This window comes from Acomys minous, assembly GCF_964271855.1.
Source record: "Acomys minous genome assembly, chromosome: 5".
Lineage (NCBI taxonomy): Eukaryota > Metazoa > Chordata > Mammalia > Rodentia > Muridae > Acomys > Acomys minous.
The window spans coordinates 97,062,591-97,085,271 of NC_140494.1; the positions used below are offsets into that span (position 1 = coordinate 97,062,591).

A 22,681-nucleotide genomic window follows, 5' to 3' on the forward strand; every position below is an offset into this window, starting at 1 on the left:
TGTTTTAAGATATTTTAATTCCTTGAGGACTTTATACTATTTATTTTGAACATATTTACCCTTCCTTCTCCAGCTATTCGTAATGATCCTCTACCTTCCCACCACTTCCCACCCAACCCTGAAGGTTTTTTTTTTTTTCTATCTAGTCCAGTTTGTGTTGCCCAGTTAGTTTTGGGAGTGGGCCTGCCCTGGTTGACCTACCAGAGACTACATCACTAAAGAAAACTGAATTTTCCTCTCACAGCAACTACCATGGCAGTAGCTCCTTGGCTAGTGGTGGGATTTTGTGCCCACCTTACTTCTTCTGTGCTGCAATTTTCTGCTCACGTTATGTCTGCAGTGAACAAACAGAGGGAGAGGAACTCTAGTGCCCAGCTGACATTCACCTTTTCCTTTTTCAAAATTGAAAAAAAAAATTATTTATTTAATCACTTCACAGCTTGATCCCAGCCCCCTCCCTCCTTTCCTCCCAGTCCCACCCTCATGCCCCTCCCCCCATTCTCTTCTCTCCTTCTCAGAGAAGGGGAGGCCCTAAGGGGTTCCAATCCAGGCACATACCTCAACTCACAGCAGGAATAAGCACATCCTCTCCCACTGGGGCCAGGCAAGGCAGCTCAGCTAGCAGAAAGTGATCCAAAGGCAGACAACAGTCAGAGACAGCCCCTGTTCCCATTGTTAGGGGATACACCCGATGACCAAGCTGCACATCTGCTGTATATGTGTAGGGGGTCTACATCCAGCCTATGCTCTTTGGTTGGCGGTTCGGTCTCTGTGAGCCCCTATGGGCCTAGTTAGTTGACTCTGTAGGTCTTCTTGTGGTGTCCTTGACCCCTCTAAATGCCACCAACCCTTCCTCCCGCTCTTCGAAAAAACTTCCCATGATCATCCTATTGTTTGGCTGTGGGTCTCTGCATCTGTTTCCATCAGCTGCTGGATGAAGCCTCTCAGAAGACAGTTATGCTAGGCTCGTGTCTGCACGCACGTGCAGGGGTAGGCTCTCTCCAGCCCATGGAACGGTGTTACTCATTTCTGGCATGGGTCTTCCCAATTCAGTAAAACAAGTCTAGAAACTGCCTCATGAACATGCTCAGAGGTTCTAATCTGTGGAGATTAGAAACCCATCAAGGTGACCCATCATGAGTGGGGTGCCTGTTGATGAGTACCTACTGCCCCCAAAGATTAGTGACACAGCCCCTCGGCTGTTTCATCCCATTCTACCCTGTTCTGCTGGCTACATGTAGCCGGGCTGTTCCTTCCTTTGGCTTGCTTGCTTGGGGTCAGTAATTTGTAACTTGGCCATAATCAGAGGACACAGCCAAAGTTGCTTCGCTCTCCTGCGGACTTTTGTGGAAGTGGAATCTCATCTTTATCTGTGTCTGGGAAATCTCTACACAAGATCAGCTGGCACACGCCTGCTAGGTGGCCAAAGCCTAAGAGTGAAAGTGCAAGCAGAAGAACCTTCCTGAAGCATAGGCTGAGATTCAGGGCTAGAGGGCACTGTGTAACTGGGAATTCTGGGAAGTCACGTTGGGAACCCAGAGGGTGAGAGAACAATGCTGACCGTTAGAACCAAAACCAAACCGAAAAACCACATTTGTTTATCGTGCATCTGGGGAGGGGGCATGCGCCACGGTGCACATGTGGAGGTCAGAGGCAGCTTGTAGGAGTTGGTTTGAGCCTACACTCTGTGGGTTCTAGAGCTGGAACCCGGGTTGTCAGGCTTGGCCACAGCTGCCTTTGTCCACCGAACCATCTCACTATCTCTCGTGTTCTTCTCTGTTACTTTGTTCACAGCAGAATGCATTATCCATTGTGTTAAACTTACCAAGTCTCTTTAAATTGAGTTAGTAAGTTGTTAATTCAAGAACTGAATATTAATACATAGCTAAGTAAAAATGAAAGTCTTTCACTGGTCCTCAACTATTATGTCATGCTACTGGTTTTCCAAACAACCCTGTTGCTCTCCAATGGGCAGACAGATTGAAAGTAGAAGTCAAATGTCACTCTGAACCTAACAGTGAATGATGCTTGTCTTAACATCTTGGATTCAAGCTGTGCTCATAATGTCAGCATGGGCACTGATATTAACTGGACAGAAGATTCTGGAAAAGTAGTCCTCAAGCAGTCTCCCCTTATTCCTCTCTCCCCTTTATGCAGTTCCTTTCGAGACAAATACAAAAGCAGAGTCAGTTGTACCTTCTGAAGCGACTCAGAATGATGAACGCGACCCAAGAAATGGTCCGGAGTCAGGCTTGCTGAGCTTGTTTCCAGTGAGGGTGCATCCCGGTGGAATGGGATTGCCAGCGGAGAAAAACGTCTCTGTCCCCGATGCTCCTAACATACTGAGCCCCCCACAGACCCACATGCCAGACACATACAACCTGGTGTGGAGGCCAGGGAGGGACGGTGGGCTGCCCATCAATGCCTACTTCGTGAAGTACCGAAAGGTAATGCCTTCCAGTTCATCTTCCCATTCTTTCCTTAACCCTGTGTATGTGTGAGACATTTGCTTATGTGAGGGTAGAAACTGAGAGTATTCCAGAACATGTTTGTCAGGGGTATCCTCACCAGGCATGGCAGATTGACAGATCTTAGGAAACTAGTAAGAGTAATGTATAAATAAATTTTTCCCAAGTTGAAGTCTGAATCCAAAGTAACCATAACATTCTCCTTCCCCTCCATCTGTCCCTCCCTCCCTCTCTCCCTTCTTCTCTTTCCACATCTGTCCCTCCCTCCCTCCCTCCCTCCCTCCCTCCCTCCCTCCCTCCCTCCCTTCTTTCCTGTGCTGGGGTATAGAACACAAGGCTTTAAGCTAGACTAGTGACTACCTCTAGCTCCCATCACTCACCATTTTCTATCAAACCTCATGTTTTAACCCACTGGTCATTAAACTCCACAAGCTACTTTAAAAACTGTAATTCTGCCCTTTGATAAGGTTGTAGCATACTCATCCAATAAGGAGTGCCTGCTGGGGCGGGGCCCTCTGCTACCCTCTGTGGCCATTGCACTGTAGCCCAGCCTCTCACTAGTACTAGAATCTTAAAGAGTGTGGTCATTTATTTTGGTCATGCTTAGGTCTGTACGTGTTGATTCTTTGGGTGATATTGTTCCTCTGCAGGCTTGTATTCAAGTAAAATGTAAAAGCTCCTCTCACTTAATGAGGTTAATACATTTCATAAGACGAAAGGCATTGTATCTCTTGCTCACGATATCAGATCACTTCCGCAGCCGTCTCTAGAATTAGTTGAATGCAAGTTTTGGTGTCACTCCCTGCCCTTCGTCTCTCACTATTCGGGCTTTCTCTTGAGCAGCTGGATGATGGGTCAGGCGCAGCGGGCAGCTGGCACACCGTCCGTGTCCCAGGGAGTGAGAATGAGCTGCATCTAACTGAGCTGGAGCCGTCAAGTCTGTATGAAGTTCTGATGGTGGCCAGAAGTGCAGCTGGTGAGGGACAGCCTGCCATGCTTACCTTCAGGACCAGCAAAGGTGAGTGTCGTCCTCTGTCAAAGAGAGCTGGCTGCTCCATGCCAAGTATTAGTGCTATCCTCGTGGATAGTAGAAATCCTAAGATGTAAATCCACTATGCATGCATACTGTGCTGCCTTTCCACAACAAGCAGCATTGAAATGGCTGAGGCAGGTAAATCAGAGACATTCAGGCTGAGCTGCAGCTCAGTGGAGCATATACTCTGATGAGGAAGATAAGATGCACACTCAAAGAACAACTCCAGACAAAACTCAGTTCCGTTCTGCGCTTTATCAGATGCTGACCGCACATTGGGCAGTAAAGAAAGTAGACGAAGCTAATCCTCATGGAGCTCATGTTTAGGTGGGAGGAGCATATGCACATGAGGGGGTGGTGTTAACAAAGAAGTAGTTTCAGGCATGGACTGGGAAGTGTCTGAGTTGGAGTTGTTGTAAGTAGGTGACCGGCAATATGCTCAGTATTAGCATAGATGTGTAAAGAAGGGGAAGTGGAAAGCACACCAGGGGCAAGAAAGTGCCTAGCAGACAGACTGGTGTGCACCAAGGTGCAGAGTGGTGTGCGTAGTGTGCACACCAGGAACACCAAAGGTGCCACTGTAATGAAACAAAGTGCGAAGACTCTGTGTGTGTGTGTGTGTGTGTGTGTGTGTGTGTGTGTGTGTGTGTGTGTTAGTGTGCCTCCATCATACAGCACTCAAGGGAGCTTGCCAAGTCTCTGCAGGTGATGCCCAGTGAGCTAGGAGGGTGAGAAATATTTGGGCTGGAGTTCTGGAGTCAGGAAGAGGGTATGGTAAGGAAAGACAGAACATGCGCAGTACTTGTGAGGGGAGTCCAGGCAGAAGAGGCTATGCCGGAGTGGCCCACATAAAGGGAAATCCTTCAAGGGTGGAGAGCAGGGGGAGCCCTGAAGAAGCATGTTCAACCCCAGTGCTGGAAGAAAAGTGGCCTCTGTGGATTGAGAAGGATGCATTCTGTGGCTTTGGGAAAAGACTTCCATCTACCTACTGTCAGGCAGAAATGAATACTTTCCATTTTAAATGAATCTTCAGTTAAGTTTTCACCACTAGGCCCTAGTTATTTGCAGTCTCTGACCTGTAACCACTCAATAGCTATTTCAGTTTAAAAACTAGGAAACAACAACAAAAACAATTTCATTTTTGCTTGTGGGGACATTAATATTAGTATAACAGGTTTTTTTTCCTGTAGGACGACCTTAACAGAAGCTCCTTAATTATGAATATTGTGTTGGAATAAATACCTGAAACCAAAAGGCAAATGGGCTAACCAGAACCTTTGCTCAGTCCCCATTTGACTGTGCTGCTCGTGTTGTTGCGTTAGCCAAGGTGCTCTAGAGACTAGAACCAATGCAGGAACATAGCCATAAACATAGATGCCATACGCATGGACAGCAGAGACATAGACATGCAACGTTCTCTAGAGGAACAGAGCCAATGCAAGTACAGAGACAGAGAGACATCGTAGACAGAGACAGAGAGACAGAGACAACCAGAAAGCATCCTGAAGAGCTCCTGGTCCTCAGTCAGTCATAGAGACTTGAAACACCAAAAATGAGGAACAGCAGCCAGATGAATCCACTCAGGGAAAAGGGGGAGCCAGTCGAACAATTCTGGTCTGCTACCAGGATTATTTGGGGGTGGGTCTTCAGTTCTTCCTGTCATGCTCCCTGCTCAGGTGATTTTAACTTTGGCAAGCTTACATCAAACCCAACCACCACAGTTGGTTTTTTCCCACATGTCAATTAAAGTAGCACCGTGAAGAAAGTCACATGTAGAGTTCTCTTAATAATGCTAGAGAAAGACACAGCGTTTTGTCCTAGTTCCTGACATCAGCTGAGAGTGAGGTGGGTATTGTGTTTAGACACAGACTCATATCTTCATAGCCAATTTTTGTTTTGTTTTTATTCTATGTATATAAGCTTATTGCTTTTCAACAAAATACCTTACAGAAAAAATGGCATCATCAAAAAACACCCAGGCATCCTTTCCACCTGTGGGCATCCCTAAGCGGCCTGCTATTTCAGAGACTTCCAACAGCAATTTTGGAGTTGTGCTTCCGGATTCCTCTAGGCATAGTGGAGGTAAAGAATCTTCATCTTGTCTGTTTATGAATGTCACTGTCCTGTTTTCCTTCAGGGAGATAGGATAGAATGGGACATTTGTTATATAGGCTATGTTCTATCCTGTGTAGCTTGTGTGTGTGTGTGTGTGTGTGTGTGTGTGTGTGTGTATGTGCGCGCGCACAGGCCTGAAGTTGATGTTGGTATCTTCCCCAGTCACACTCCACTATATTTTCTGAGTCAGAGTGTCTCACTAGCTTGGAACTGATTCTGGTTAATCTACCTAACTATCTTGCTGGGTGATCCCTGTCTCTGTTTCCTGAGAGCTGAGGTTACAGGGGCTACCACAGCTACCAGGCTCTTCAGTGAGTTTTGGAGTTCCTAACACTGGTCCACACTTGTCTATCAAGTGCTTTACCAGTGGGAGCCATGTCCCTCATATGAGCATTGCTCTTTAAGAGCCCATTTCAAGATTAAACATTAGCAGTCCAGTGCCACAACTGCTAGTCAACATGATAAAAGTGTTCTACTACTAAGTCTTTAGCTTTCACAAAGGGGTTTTTTCCTTCTCTTTGGCAAGAAAATAATTTGTATTTTAAATCCTGAAAGTTTGATTCTGTGTGTGTGTGTGTGTGTGTGTGTGTGAGAGAGAGAGAGAGAGAGAGAGAGAGAGAGAGAGAGAGAGAGAGAGAGAGAGAGAGAGACTAGTTGTTTGAGTGTCTAGATCACTGATAGATTATTTTGCTAAAAGATTATATGTCATATTTACTTTTATTGCTATATTTAATTAATCTTATGGCATTTAAATGGGTAATAAAAATTCTTTGGAATGTTCAAATTTCACATTTTATCAGTGTGGTGTGTGTGTGTGTGTGTGTGTGTGTGTGTGTGTGTGTGTGTGTGTATGTAAAATGTTGGGGAATTAAACCTAGGGCCATGTGCATGCTAGGCAGCTGCTGTGTCACTGAACTACATACCCTGCCATAAAGCCACTTTTTGTAATTATGATACAAAATTTTTGTAATTATGATAAGTAAAGCATGTAGGGAACACAACATTTTGCTACTATGTAAGGAAACGGCTCTTCTTAATTGTCTTAAATGATACACTTAAAAGTGTAATCTTGGCAAGTGAGTAATGACACTTATTGCTTGACAGCTCAAGTTTGGCCTCTGGGATCAATGTGGGAAAGAAGAGAAATGGCTCTTGTTAATTGTCCTTTGACCTCCACTCATGTCTGTGTCATATGCCTCTCTGCCCACAATAAATAAGCAAGCAAACAAACAAATAAATACAGTAAGACATTTTAAAAAATGTAATCTTTTCCAGAGAGCTGTGAAGAGCCCTAGTACTTAAGCTGCAAGGGAGCTAGCCCAGGATCAGGAAGGCGGTTTCCCCAGGATGAGGTTCATTTATTACAGTTGGGGTGTATCGGCCCCTAGGATTTCCCCAAACGCTGGAAATTCGACGATATAATTTGTAGTGGGGGGACTGCATTTGTGCTTACCCCCTCAAAAAAACCCCAAAAGACGTAAAGAGGAAGAAGTACAAAAGATGAGAGAAATATGGAGATGGCACCAGTGAGCGAAGGAGAAGGAAGATATAGCTGAGGTTAGTAATGGAGTCTGCACTGAATGAGAAGGAGGCAGCTCCAGTGTGGGCAGCAAGGAACCATTTACAAGATGGATGGGCTATCAAAGACTAGGCGAAGATTATGGATTCAGGTGAAGATTACGAGTTTGGAATTCTCCAAGCTGAAATACGCATATGACATTGTTTGTTTGCTGTTTATGAGGAGGAGAGCACGTCTACTTTCCAGATAAGGAAACAGGTGAGGTTTCGGTGTCACAGACAGTGGTGGAGCTGCTGCCGGAATCCACGTTTTCCCAGTGTAGCTGCTGTTGCTGCAGAGGCTGGCTGTGTCTGTCTCCGTAGACATGCTCTCCTCAGTAACTTTCTTTCCTATTTGACCTGTGGCTTTTGATGAGTTTGAGTCTTGCACAGTCACCCTTGAAAAGTCACTTGGTTTTTCTGTAAGGATCTGCATTAACCTTTCTGCTCATTCTGTTTTCACTGCTGTCTAGTGGAAAGGAATATAGTAAGTATCCCCCACAGTTGCCTGCCAAAGCCTTCTTCTGCTTACACCTGGAGCCATTTGTTTTGTAAAACACCCTGGCTTTCTGCATCCAAGAACCATGTTCAGTGTGACCTCCTTCTTAGGCTTTAGGAATGAGGGTTGAAGGGAAGCAAGTTGCGTGAGGAGCGGGGCCTCAGGAGAAACGCACGCTTCCTTCCTTAGCGTCTTCGCCAATATCATGCCATTCCATGTCCGTTTGAAATCTCAGCTGTCTGCACACCAAAAGACCCACGGGCCTGCTGAGAACCAGGTGACCACAGGACTCTCAAGCAGAATGGCAGTTTGCTGGGGTGCAGTGAAGCTACTTTGTGAGCCCTCCTTAGAGGACTCTCGAAGGAAGCCACTAACAACCAGCAGCTTGCTTATTCCGCGAGGGAAGTCAGGCCCCTGATTTAAATGCTGGTGACCTCGTTCTCCAAGTGTCTGCCACAGGGTGTAGTCCTTCTAACCTGTGGCGTGGGTCAACACCTGTGCCTCGGCAGTGCTCCCTGCAAGCTGTTGGACATGACTCTTTGACCCACTTTTCTGTGCTTGTGTCATCATCCTGTGGCACTGTTCCTGTCTTCCTTACAACCTTTCCCTCCCTTGTTACCTTGCTAGTGTTGATTGTTATATTGTACTCGTACACGAGCTCACAGACTGTTTCAAAGAAGCATTCCTAAAGCCTCGAGGCATCTTAAAGGAGGGTAATAGTAACAGTTAGTGTAACAATCAGTAGGTTGTTGGTTTGTTTGATATAATCTGGAAAACATTTCAAATAAGAAGACATTTGTGAGAATTGTTTATATACCACAACTAAAATCGAATAACTGCCTGGATACTGCTTTAGCCATAAATCTAAAACAGAATAGCAGAAACTGTCATATTCATTACCTTTCATTCTTTGTGAGTTAATTATCATATCTGTAATCATCTGACTTTTCCTTTTTCCTTCCTTCCAGTTTCCTGTATTTTCTTTCTTGTACATTTGATGTCCCATTAGCTTCTAAAGAGAACAGAGAGACAGGCTGTAATATTAACATGACAAAAAATTTGGTGAGGGACCTTTAGCACAGGGTTTGGGATTTAGCCCTCATTGTGTTTTTTAGGTTATTCCTGTCTCTGGCACCGAGGCGATAGTAAAATGAATGTTCCAATTTTCAGTTCCAGAGGCCCCAGATCGGCCTACGATCTCTACGGCATCAGAGACCTCGGTCTATGTCACTTGGATTCCCCGGGCAAATGGTGGCTCTCCAATCACTGCCTTTAAGGTGGAGTATAAACGGATGAGGACTAGTGATTGGCTGGTGGCTGCTGAAGATATCCCTCCTTCCAAACTTTCTGTGGAAGTACGTAGTTTAGAACCAGGTAATAATGCTTTGTTGCTGTTGTTGTTAAGGTACAAATGCTTAATTTTGAAAATAAAATAGGAAGAAGCGAGTAAGTTGTCTGAATTATAACCATCCATAGGTAGTGATTATGTTTTAGTATATTTCTTCCTAGCCTTTTTTTCCTCTGTGTCTTTCTATGTCCTGGAAGCTGGTCATAAATACAGTGTTGCATCCCTCGTTTTATGTCTAACTTTGGAAGTATACCATACCATGCTTGACTGCTTTGGTTAGAGGTGGTGGTGGAAACCGAGGCCGAGGCCTTGTGCGTGCTAGGCAAGCACTGTGCCACTGAGATGCCTCCCCAACCCATAACCATCCTTCAGATCTAGATTTTAAATTGTTTCTCCAGTCCCGGTCACCCCAAATCTCAAGGCTATTAAAATAATTATCTGTGGAAGAGAAAAAAAAGTATGAATAAACTTAACCCTTGGGCTCATGACCACTTTTGCTCCTGGAATTTTGAATATACAGTGTAGTAGATGCCTCTGTCTAATTTTGTTGGGGGGGGGGGGGCGGGGAGAGGCAGTTTTAGATATGGGTATAACCAAGTAGTATTTTCTAGACGGAAGTAGTATTTTCTAGTTATTGTATCTGAGTGATAAGGAAACTTGCTGTAGGATTTAATGTATTATTTAATTTAATATTTAGATGCACCATAGCACTGTTACAGGGCTTTTATAGTTATAAGTGTTTTGTTTTTGCCAATTCCGTCAAGGCTCAACATACAAATTTAGGGTCATCGCTATCAACCATTATGGTGAGAGTTTTCGGAGCTCGGCATCCCGTCCTTACCAGGTAGCTGGCTTCCCAAATCGTTTTTCCAACCGCCCAATAACTGGACCTCACATCGCATACACAGAGGCTGTCAGTGATACTCAGATTATGCTAAAGTGGACGGTACGTGAGTCAACATCTTATTGATGAGATTTGCTGTCAGTAGCGCAATGCTTTTATGACGTGATACTATAAGCTGTTAAGCTTTTAATTGCAGGGAAGTGGAAAGGTCCTGATGTTGGTCTAAAGCACATATTTCAAGAGACAGGACTAAAGTAAAATTATTGTTTCTTCTCTCATTCAAATGTTGCTAACTTAATTAACATTTTGTAATTTGTGGAGGAATCCAGCAACGTGGCTGCTCTAGCAAGGGATCTGGCTGGAATACAGACATACCCATAGTACACACCTTTAATCCCAAACAAGGAAAGTAAGATTAGTTTATCGAAGGAGGCAAGCATGTTTGAGAGTAATGTCTAATTGAGGGGCAGATGAAGTAACAAATCAGAGAAGGGTTTGACAGATGAGTCAGAGATGGGATACACACAACTCTCACAAGAACAGAACAGGAAAGAGAGCTGAGTTTGGTGAAGTTCAGTTGAGTTCCTGCAGTCAGTGCAGTTCAGAGGCACTTTTTCCAAGCAGAGCAATTCAGTCCGAAGCCGAAAGAAGCCGGATTGAATCAGTTATCTGGGAGAGGAGTTTGAGCCAGAGCAGCTGAGTTGAACCAGCCACTCAGAGTTCAGGAAGAGCTAGAAAGGGTGAGCTTATTTAGCAGTAAGTCTCCGAGGCCGAAAACACCCTAGGCCTAGGTTAGCAGACAAGGCTGGAAGCTGAAGCCTTCAGGGTCCCAGCTTATAGACGATGAGATTGCACAGAGGTTAGAAGCCTCCAGGCCTAGCCCTAGGGGTAGATAGAACAAAGATAGAAATGCTCTTGGGCTTAGCCCAGGCCATGAATTTATAAAGCTTGGATAAGGCTTTCGTCTTATCCCGTCATCTGAGGAAATAAAAACATTTACAGTTGACTTATTCTTTTTGAGCCAGTGTACATTTATTTTTGAAGTATTGAAGTATATGCTGTTTTCTTATTGTTTAGTTCTGTAGTAAGCTAAATTCTCATATAACTCTGAATATCTCTGAATTGGGTTAAAAAAAAAATAGCCACTACGTATATCGCCAAACAAAGCTAGACAAATATTACATACAGATGAAGAAATCTGGGTGTTACTTTTATTTTTTTTCCCTTTGACAAGTCTTTGCTTCTTTTTTTCTAGTATATTCCATCAAGTAACAATAACACTCCCATCCAAGGATTTTATATCTATTACCGGCCAACAGACAGTGACAATGACAGTGATTACAAGAGGGATGTTGTTGAAGGTGAGTCTCTTGGCAGGCTGGAACCCCTGCAAAGGTGCTTTTATGGGGCGGGGCTAAGCATCATGAACCCGTCATCACAGGCTAAGACTGTGTTAGAAATGAGCTGGCACATGCTGGTAAGTTTGTTCCATTGAAACCCAAATTCCCCAGCTCCCTCCCTCCACAGGGCCCTAATTTTTGTTACAGAGGCAGTTATAAAAGTATGCAGAAGATGACTTGTCAGTAATCCATCTGAAAAAGATGTTGACTTTTTTTTTTTTCAAGACAGGGTTCCTCTGCGTAGCCTTGGCTATCCTGGACTCACTTTGTAGACCAGGCTGGCCTCGAACTCACAGTGTTCCACCTGCCTCTGCCTCTGCCTCCCAAGTGCTGGGATTAAAGGCTTATGCCACCATGCCCGGCTTGACTTTTTTTTTTTTTTTTTAAATGACTAGTGACCTGAATGTATAAATCAGTTGTGACTTCTTACTAAAGTCTGGCTCAAGCAGTGTATAGACCTCTGTATGAGATAGTTACACCTTAAGCATACTGTGCACTTTTAGAAACGTTGAGAAGTTGAGAGCGTTTTGTTGAGGAAGCACACAGCCTAGGTGTGAAGGGTATTAACACCGCCCCTCTGCTGGACCTGAACTACAGTGAATGATGGCTGCTGTGACCTGCGTGGTCTCATCTCCACCCTTATCCTTGCCTTTTGTGTCTTTTGTCATTGGAGATGCTGACAGCAACCTCAGGTCTTTGGTGCAGGGTGGTTCCTGCCGCCCACGGTCCCCCTTTGCTAACAGTCTGCATGGCTTTTCTCACTCTTCTCTGAGGGGGCTTTGCATGCCTCTTCCTCAGACCAGATCTTCCCTGGAGCCCTGACCAAAATTAAACCCTTTGTGTTTGTTTCGTAGCATTTAATCAAAGTATGGATATATGGGTATTTGAAATTACATGTTTCTCTGACTAAACATTTACTTCCTTGGGCACGGGATCTCTGTTGCCCCTGCTGTGTTCCCAGACCCTTCAGTGTGAGGCATTGGTACTGGATAAATCGGTGGGCTTGTGAGTGGAGGCCACCAGAAGAGCAGTGGGTGCCGTCGATGCCTGGGCTGGAGACAGGAAGCGGCGTGACAGTTGTGTTCGAACTGATGGACACTTGTGTGGGCTGGGTAGGGAGATACTTCAGGCGGACAGGTTCTGAGGAAACAGCATAGAGAAGAACGTTCTGACATGAGTGTCTAGGTTCCCTCACGGGATGATAGGTTCTTTGCGTCTGCAAGCATCAAGTACAAGCCAGATGCCTGGTTCTTGGTAGTATCTGAGTGTGGGAGGAAAACTGCTTCCAAGCTTTCTTTTCAGCCCATGAGTCCGATCTTTTGAAATAGTGAATGTCTTGGTTGGGTGTATGGTTCAGTGGTAGACCATGTGCTTAGTATATGGCAGGTCCTGAGTTCTAGCTTACACACACATATATACATACGTAATACATCCCTGTATATAGAAATACCTATTATAGCAAATCTTGTCAGAAGAGTGCCCCAAGCCTAGGATTTACCATCTGGCTTCCGCCATTAAATACATGCGTTTTTAAAATTTTAAGTTAGTATGCTACGTCATATCAAATATTATATCATTTTGGGGGATTTTATTTTTTAATCTTATATGTATGAATATTTTAACTGCATGTGTGTATGTGTATCACATGCATGTCTGGTATGTCTGGTGCCCACAGAAGTCAGAAGACAACGTGAGATCCCCTGGCACTGAAGTTGTGGGTAGTTGTAAGCTGCCATGTAGATGCCAGAAGCAAACCAGGTCCTCTACAAAATGAGCAAGTGCTCCTGGTTACTGAGCATCTTTCCAGCCCCTGTAGGATTTCTTTTAGTATTGATTTATTCAGTGGAGTTACATTTGTGACATTAAAAAAAAAAAACAAAAAACAAAAAAACAAACAAAAACAAAAAAACCAGCAACTCTAGAGTCTGAGTAGGGCAGCTGCACATGACAATTTTTTGAATGAATGACTGGTTCTTTCTCCTTTTCTGAAATTTTCAGTGGCACACTTATTCTGTGCTCTCAGAAGTCAAGGCAGTAGCCGCCATGAGGGAGGGAAGCGAACACAGGGAGCATGAGGAGACCGTGGGGTGGCAGCAGGGCTCTCTTTGGTGGTCTAGACGACGGTGCCATCAGTGCGCCATGCATAGTGTGTGTGTGTGTGTGTGTGGTTCTTTACTTTGCATGCTTTCTTTCCATCAAAAGGCTGTTAGAAACTTCAGAAAGATAATTATGACTTCTGCGTTTTGTTCTGTCCAAGTCTTTGTTTTAGTTTAGATGATTTAGAACAATGGGGGTATCACATTTTATTTTTAAAACTTTTGACATTGGTTAAACATTTGGCATAAGATGGTTTTAAACAAAGCAGATGTGAAGTGACATGAATAGCTCTGTCTCTCCCTGTTCCTCACCTTTCTGCTCGCACTCTCTAGGAATCCCCCGTGGGTTAACAGTTTTTAAACTGTGCTCCTTAGAGGAATCTGTGAACTTTTACAAACCCCCCATGAACTGAGCGTGAGCCTGGGACTCAGAAGAGAGTTGAACGGCACTCCATGCACAGCAGTGCTCGCAGAGGGAGTGCCCCCTGGCAAGCGTGTTTATAAATGTATCACACTGAGCAGTTAGATGTTTAAGTGGGATCCACTGTGCTGTGTAATTTGCTTATTCCTTATTTTCAAGTTTATTCATTTGAAATTCTTTCTGTGGTAATTGGAGCTATTGGTCTATTCTCCCCAAACCCAGGGACAAAAATGCTCGTTTAAAATGTGTACTTAAATTTTTCCTAAAAGATTCTGTTACTTAATGTGGGTAATTGATGCAGAATTTAGGTTTCCCTCTCTTTTTAATGAATCAATTATAAAGACTACACTAAGAACACATGCGTTTCTTACACTGTCTGACCCCTTTCATTCTTTGCCACATTTAGATGTTCCTCACCTGCCAGTGGTTCTGTGTGGAGCATTTTTTGTCTCGTTAAGTGGAGCTCCAGACCAATCAGCGTCTAAAGCTCTTTCTGCTCTGTAGCTCGGAGCTTGAGGCTTAGCAGAGGCTGTATGCTCCTTGGTTGGGTTGAGACCCAGCAGTGCACATGCCTATCTCGCTGATCAAATATGCCTTACATAACAGCCTTCTTCTCTTGGCAGAAAGATTGCTTTTCTTTCAGAAAGACTGGACACGGCAGTGAAATGCAAATCTAAGGTGTATATTGTAATTCCTTTCTCCTAAAAAGCAGCCACAAGTTTCACCCACTGTTACCAGTTCTCCACAATGAGTGCTCTGGGTCCGACAGAGACGTTATGGGTGGGTGTAGAAGCAGGAAAGCCCAAAAGCTGGAGAGACAGATTTAATAAGATGTTTTTGCATTTTAGAAATAGGCCCATTCTGGTTTCAACTAGTCCTTTAGTGAAGGAAAAAAAAAACAAAAATCAAAAACAAAACAAAACCCAACCCAACCAAACACCCAAAAAAGTCAAATTGAAAAGGGAGAGGGGGGTCTTTTTACAAGTATATAAAGAAAGTCTAGAACTCACTCCTGCAGCCTCTCAGAGACACCTGATCCTGGACAAGCAGATTTTCTCCCTTGTAAAATGCCAGTCTGTGTGAACGAGGGGGTTATGCTGGTGACTTGGAAAGGGGCTGGAATGTTCTTGTCTGTGTTGAATTAGAAAGGAGCCTGTGATACTGGTCCTGTCAGCCAAGCAGACTTGACTTACGCATGTGGTGCAGTTTCATGTTTTCTTTCTTTTTTTTTTTCTGTCCCTTTAATTAATTCTTAAATCGGTCAGTGGTATGCTTGGATTTCTAGGAAACGTTGGAGACGATCTGAAGAGTCATTTTCTAAAAGGGATTAAGAGTACTTAAAGAGTTAATTAAATCTGGCGAAAGTGTCCCTGTTTATGAAAGTTTGTCACAGGTCCATGAAAGTGAAAACGGAGGGCGATTTACACTGGAGTGCTCAGTTTGGGAGTGTTTCTAAATGAACCGTTGGCTGTGTGCCACAGATAACAGAATCCTAATAGTGGAGACACTTGTGTGGTTCTGAGCCTCCGACTCAAAAGAACAGTGGCCTTGCGGGCAGCGGCTGAGGGTTCCTACAGCAGAATTTGCTGTCTGGGGATCCTCGGCGGTTCATTAACGTGTTTGATTGTCAGCCCATGATGTCTCCTTGGCAGTGGAAGAAAGTCCTGGAAAAGCCTTTCCTGCAACCGGTCACTTTCTCTGGGTTATGCACTGTTTGCTATCTCATTGGCACTGTGGCTTTTCAGTGGGTGGGCACAGTGGCTGGACTTGCTGGCCTGAAGTGAGGATTAGAGATGGTTTCCCTTGTGTGTGTATTTTTCTTAGACTAGCCACTAATTTTTAATAAAAACCATTATTGCTATCAATACATAGATACCCTTTAATTGAGTTTATCTCTTCACCTCTGTTACATACTACTTAGTAGAATTGCTCTTCATCCATTATTCAGTTAAAAAAAAAATGAACACAAGCTGTATGAAGTGGTAAGGGACGCTGTAAATCTCAGTCTGCAATTACTGAACGAGCACATTGGTGTCATCAAAGCTGTGTCATGTCTACAGCTCGTCTCTCATATGTCTTTTCTAGGTTCAAAGCAGTGGCACACAATTGGCCACCTGCAGCCTGAAACCTCTTATGACATTAAGATGCAGTGTTTTAATGAAGGTGGGGAGAGTGAGTTCAGCAACGTCATGATCTGCGAGACTAAAGGTAGGAGTGGCCCGCAAGTTTGTGTTTCTCCCTGGCCAGTTATTAGAATTCCAAACTCCAGGTCACATCTGAGAATCATTGGTACATTTCTGTGTGGAAATGTCAGCTTTGAATGAGTTCCTACATGCCTGCCTTTAGACCGCACCTATAGAAGTACCTTGTGTTGTCTAGACCATTTATGTAAAAAAAAAAAAATTGTCTCCATGAGCTTTAGTGGTGCCCATTATTTTCCATTTACTTCTTTTTTCTTACTCTCCATGAAGAGAGTAGAAATACTTGCAAGCTACTTTCCATGAAAATTGAAATATCAATAAAACTATGGAAGACTGTACTACACCTGTGTTACTGTTATGATAATGCTGCATCTGAGACTGGGAACTTTATAAGGAAAGTGGCGGTTGTTAAGCTCACAGCTCTTCAGGTCAAGGGCATGATGCTAGCATCAGTTCAGCTCTGTGAGGACCTGTGACAGGTGCCGTCACAACGCTAGGAATGCATAAAAGCGGGGCTCATCAGCTGGCAAGCTAGAGAGCCAGAAAGCCAGGCCGATGCCAGATGTGTTCTCTGATCAGAGCTCTCATGAGAACTCAGGAGAACCTCAGCAGTTCCTTCTGAGTCAGGTCTCCAGCAGCTATCCTCTAAGTCTCAGTCTCTTGTCTCACCACCTCTTAATGTGGCCACACTGGGGACTAAACTACCAGTACATGAAGGCTTTGGGAAATCCACTCAAGCCACGACAATCTGCTTAAGGTAGTTTCTTGAATGGCAGGTACATGTACTAGCTACATGTTTACGGCTGGGTTGTATTAAGTTTAATATAGCGGTCACAAATTTTGAGTTGTCATTCTCAACTCTGCCTACACACAGAGAATGCCTATAAAAGGATCTTTAAAAGGAGAAAGCACCACATGAGAGTAGAAGAAATGCCTAATCCAGATGTTTATAAAGCAGAAGTGAGAGACTTTTTATCACCTTGAGGCTTTTCTCAACTGTCTGTAACACAAACGTGCCTTCTGGGTATCTCTGTTGTCCCAATGCTTGGTAAGAAGCAGGGAACCCACACTGAAGTCACTTAGGAAGTTCTCTGTCTTCTCTTTCCTCTTTGCCTTCTGCTGGGTGTCAGTGGAGCCCTGAATGCAACGCTGCTCGTAGCGAGCCAGGGATCTGGCTGTATATGTAGTCATGCTGAGATCTGGTGAGGCCTATTTTTAAGTTCTTCTTCTTCTTCTTCTTCTTCTTCTTCTTCTTCTTCTTCTTCTTCTTCTTCTCCTCCTCCTCCTCCTCCTCCTCCTCCTCCTCCTCCTCCTCCTCCTCCTCCTCCCTCCTCCTCTCTCCTCCTCCCTCCTCCTCTCTCCTCCTCCTCCTCCCTCCTCCTCTCTCCTCCTCCCTCCTCCTCTCTCCTCCTCCTCTCTTCTCCTTTTCTTTCATCATCATCATCGTCATCGTCATCATCCTCATTTTGCACAGGGTCTCCTGTATGCCAGACTCGCCGTGCACTCACCATGTAGCTTGGACCTTGCAGTCGTCCTTCCTAAATGCTGAGGTTGTAGGCATACCACATCGTATTCAGGTTATGTGTTCCTGGGGCTCAAATCCAGGGCTTTGTGTTATGCTGTATTTCCGGTCTCCGTAATAAGGATCTTTTTAAGAAGGCTTAGTTAGCATAGAAGAAGGAAATTGTTGAGTATTCAGAGCAGCAGCCATCAGTGTCTGCTGCAAGTTGGTTTTTGTTTTGTTTTGTTTTTGAAATTGAGGAAATGAATAAAACAAGGAAACAAAGACTCGGCATTGAATTGCAAAGCCAGGCTTAGTTCCCTCTTATAAATTCTCAATCATGTGTCTTTCTGCTGAAAAACTCTCCCATTAAATCCACATTAAACATCTGTTCACCTAAGGCTGATCTTGAATTTCACTGGATTAGCATATATCCGAATACCTCTCTGAAGCATCCACTGTAATGGACTCAGGAGGATTTCTTGCTTTGTTTCTAGAGTGCTGTGACCTCAGAATAATCAAATGAAATATGTCATCGCTAAACCCAAGACATTAAAAATCTTACCAGGCAGAGCCGGAGAGTAGCTGTTCTTGACGAGCACAGCAATTGGTTCCCAGCACCTATGTTGTGTGAACACACATGCTGTAACTCCAGCTCCACAGGATCACACAATATGAAACAATACTGGTGTAGGATTGTAGCTCAGAAGGCATCTGCTTAGCATGTAGAAAGTGGAGCATTCCATTCCTGGCGCTGCAAAGAAGGAAGAGACTGAGTTTTCTAGTCTTACGGCTGTGTTCAGAATAGTGTACCTTATTATTAGCTGCAGTTTACAGCCAGTAGAAATTTATTGAGTGGAGACTGGGAGGTCACAGCATAATGCTAACAGTCTGGCAAGGGTGTCCAGTGCTCTGTCATAGCATGGTAGAAGAGCAAGTGAATGAAGCCAAACTAAATGGGTCCAAATTCAAACCTGTTTTCATATGACTAACCCACCATGTAATAATGACGTTCATCTGTCAGTGGGGATAAAGCCCTTACGATCTAATCGCCAATTCCACTTCTTAATGTTGTTAGCATGGGGGCTACATTCCTACCTGGGTTTGGAGACAGCCAAATAAACCACAGCACTTTTCGTTACAGCCTTATGATGGAGCTCTTTTGTGTCTCCATTTTCTGAACACAGAAACAGGTTCGTGGAGGTGAAAGTGATGCAAGTGGTAGGGCCCAGTTTATACCTAGGGATCCTGGCTTCAGCGAATGGGCTGTCAGCTACCGTACTCTGCTTATGACAGAGTGGGACTTTATCATGACATTTATAGCAGTCAGAACACGTGACTTGCAGGTGGGAGAATGGGGGTTGTACACACTTGTTAAACAGCACTGTGGTCACAGTTGCCCCCAATACCCATGAAGTAGCTAAGAGGACCGTGGACTCTAGTAGGTGTCATTGGGGATGCTTACAGGACACATATGGGCCTTTGGATTATATGGAGTCTCTGTAGTAGTTCAAAGCTGTTTAAAGTTGAGAATTCCTTTTGCACATGGTAGAAAAATAAAACACTAATTCTTAGTCTTACTTGAAGAAACTCTATCACTTAGGATGAGGGTATTTTGTTTGTTTGTTTGTTTGTTTTCTGTCCATAAGTTGAAGTATTTTATTTCAATACTGGGTGTTTTCTGTAAGCACAGTTTGGCGGATCATCATACAGCTGTTTGGGTCAAACCAATTTGTATGTTTCTTGGCTCGTAGAATTTCTCAAAAATTTGTGGACCAAAACTTTGGCAGATCAGAATTTCAAATTTGGATCCCTCTTTGTGACTCATTGGTGGTCAGAGTGTCTCTGTGAGGAGTCTAAACAGACTGGCTTGTGTTCCTAGCCAGACCTCCTTCAGAGAGTCTATTTCGTAAACTCTGCATTCACTCTAACTTAATTTTTTTTAAAAAACATATTTCATCCAGTGAAACGTGTTCCTGGAGCTTCAGAGTATCCCGTGAAAGAGCTGAGTACCCCTCCCAGTTCTTCAGGAAATGGAGGGAATGTGGGGCCTGCGACCAGCCCTGCCAGGAGCAGTGATATGCTGTACCTCATCGTTGGCTGTGTGCTCGGTGTTATGGTCCTCATTCTTATGGTTTTCACTGCGCTGTGTTTGTGGAAGAGTCGCCAACAGAACGCCATACAGAGTGAGTCATTTATAAGTATTTCCTTGTATTTTTCTAAAGATGGGTAGAGAAAAATATTGCCAGAATAAATATTGATTCCCAACACTCTCGTGTATTCGTGCCATGGAATGAAAGCCGTGAGATATTCTCCACCCAGGGGAGGTGACTTTTCAGCCATTCATGCTGCCAGCCAAAGCAAGTGGAGCATCAAATTAAATTGCCCAGTAGAAGTAAACACCAAAGCCAAAGCTAAGCATGCCTCTGAGTAAACAGCTGTCTTGGTGCTGGGAAAGGCTGGCTTTCGTGGACCACCAAAGAGGATGAGTGCTTGAACATCAGTTCTGGAATCACTGTAAGAATGTCTTCATGCTGGTACAAGTCTGGTCAACAGGAGGCAGAAGAACTTCCATCTGCCTTGATGGAAAGGAAGGTGGCCACTGCCATTGGGCTTCCTGAGCGGGGATAGCATGGTCCCACCTCTGTAACTGCTGTGCCCAAACAACTCGGAAGTTGCGCCCTGTCTCCCAAACACGTCAACAAGAGGTGTGGTTGTAAGGTCAACAATGGTACTGTTTCAATATTAACAGCCTTCCTTTCCTGTCCCCAACTATTTGAAACACCGTAACCAAAGCAAGCAGGGATATCATACTTTGGTGAGGGGAAGATTCTCCTATTTGGACCAAGAATAAGGACATAAAAGAATGTGAGGGGAAAGGAAACCAATAGTGATGACCAATTCCAGGGACCATTGTCTAATTCTCCTTTTTAAGTTAGTAGCTCATGAATATATATATATATATGTATATATATTTTGCACATATATATGCATATATATATATCACCTTTTAGAAGGGACATGAATGGATATAAGGCTGCAAAGTTTGTGCCACTTGATTGAGTCTTATTCTAAATGGTTCTAATGTGTTACTTAAAATTGTGTGTGTGTGTGTTGAATAGTGAAGCATTGTTCTAGTCATTGGAGCAAGACTGATCTGATAAGAAGCCCTTTTCTTTTGTGATGATAATATCTTTACAAAATAAAAAGTCATCTTGAGAGTGTTTATTCAGCCATTTATGCCACCAGAAGAAACTCAATTGTCTCCTGCTTGTCATACCCTTTGCTGAACAATGGCGGACAGCTGATGAAATTCTAGAGCCTGCTCTGAAGGAGCACAGATGAGCTAGCACAGGAGGATGTGCACCTGTGGGGAAAGCGCAGGACAAACCTAGAGAGGAGGCAGCGAGAGCCGTGCATGTCGTAGCTTTCCCTAAATGTATCTGGCAGATGTGCCTCTGGAAATCAGAATTTGCTCAAGTGCTTTTAACAAATGGAGCAGAATCGCCTTTTTTTTTTTTTTAACCTTTGGTACCTCACACCCTTGGCATGCATGATAACAGGAGGAGCTATTGACTAGCCAGCAAATGGACGCACATCATCCTAAAAGTGCTGCTTCCTGCTGTTTAGTGTGTTGGTTTTATACTCATGATTCTGACAGTTGTTTTGAGCCCCTGACGTGCGTGGGAGTCTAAGCGCTCCCACTCAACTGTCGCCATTGCTCAGCTGCTTTGCGTCTGCGCAGTTTATTCCCCCGGGAGTGATTTGTCCCTGGTAAACTTTTCCTTCTATTAGTAGAGTCGGAGTTAACATCCCAAGCTGCTAATCTTCACTGTAAAGGCGTAATGGCAACAATTTTACCAAAGCTTTGTGAGGACAGTTCAGCATGTTTCTTAGCGATTTCGTTAAGAAAAGTTCCCAGCAGGAAGATTTTTTTTTCTCCTTCCTTCAGTATCTGACCTTGCTTTTCCTTCTGGCCTTGTTTGTTCTTTTTAACAGAATACGATCCTCCAGGGTATCTCTACCAGGGGTCAGAGATTAATGGGCAGATGCTAGAGTATGCCACTCTCTCAGGAGCAGCCCGGATCAATGGGAGTGTTCACGGAGGCTTCCTCAGCAAAGGCAGCCTCAGCAACGGCTGTTCTCACCTCCACCATCAAGGCCCCAATGGCGTCAGCGGGATCCTGAATGGCAGCATAAGCGGAGGACTTTACTCTGCGCACACAAGCTCGCTGACCAGAACATGTGTGGAGTTTGAGCATGCCCATCATCTGGTGAATGTAAGAGACCTCACTATATGCAATTGCTTCTCTAGGTCTCAGTGTGGCAGGGTGAAAGGACTGGTGAGCGTGCTTGACTTCTTTTAATGTAGCCACCTGGTAAGCTGTGTCCTTAGTCGTGCTGTGTGTGCCTGGCAGCTCCAGCTCCACAGGGATCTGCATCAGTTTTCTGTCATCAGTAATAGCTGCATTTCTCAGCTTTTTCTAGCTTTAATTATTTACCACAAAGTGGAATGCAGTAAAGAACACATTGGAAGTTATTCTTAAGACAAAATGGAAATACCACTGAGCAAAGACCGGGCCAGATGGTTCACATTTGATTTACTTGGAGCTGAGTCTGAGAATGCAAATGCTGTTAAGTCTGACAAATGGAAGAAAGGACTGCAGCACATTGGGGTGCCCCCTGTGGAAGGAGACGGTAGCTGCCGCTCCCCGTTGAAGAAGCAGTTCCAGTGTGGTGCCTGCTCTTATAGTGCACGCCGCAGGCTCTGGTGCTGCTCAGCTTCTGGGCCTTTCAGAACACTTGTAAATATAGGTCAAAACCGTCAGATGCTAGGATGTTATTCAGATTTTCTATTCTGTGCTGGAGAGGGAACCTGCAGCTTCTCCTATAGGAGGCAAGTGTTCTGCCACTGCACAGCACCCCCCCACCCCCCACCCCCCACCCCTCACCCCCCAGCTTTATAAAGACCACACAGAAGATCTTCCTCCACAGGCCTCCAGGTTATGGCTCCTGGCCCATCATGAGTTGGTTTTGCCCACTATTTTCTTTTTAACCCTGTAACTTACAAGCTTTTTACATTTTAGAATATTAGCATTCTTCAGTCACAAGGAGTCTGTCGCAAGCCGTTGAAACTGCCTTTTTTTCTGAGACAGACAGCACGGTTTTGTTTTCTGTGATGGGACGAGAATGGCCGA

At 44.3% G+C, this 22,681-nt stretch overlaps 1 protein-coding gene across 10 annotated transcripts in view; it reads left to right on the forward strand.

The window, feature by feature from the left end:
* The window catches only part of CDON (cell adhesion associated, oncogene regulated), an 88,822-nt gene that overhangs the window by 46,940 nt on the left and 19,201 nt on the right, over positions 1–22,681 (forward strand). For all 10 annotated transcript variants that reach the window (XR_014779591.1, XM_084783795.1, XM_084783797.1 and 7 more), the window contains 9 exons: positions 2,158–2,447; positions 3,312–3,486; positions 5,452–5,583; positions 8,843–9,046; positions 9,785–9,966; positions 11,120–11,225; positions 15,867–15,989; positions 19,448–19,669; positions 21,483–21,763. Coding sequence is in view for 9 of the 10 variants with exons in the window: in XM_084783795.1 (XP_084639921.1) it covers positions 2,158–2,447; positions 3,312–3,486; positions 5,452–5,583; positions 8,843–9,046; positions 9,785–9,966; positions 11,120–11,225; positions 15,867–15,989; positions 19,448–19,669; positions 21,483–21,763 (1,715 nt within the window). In the remaining variant the exon portion in view is untranslated. The remainder of the gene's footprint in view (positions 1–2,157; positions 2,448–3,311; positions 3,487–5,451; positions 5,584–8,842; positions 9,047–9,784; positions 9,967–11,119; positions 11,226–15,866; positions 15,990–19,447; positions 19,670–21,482; positions 21,764–22,681) is intronic.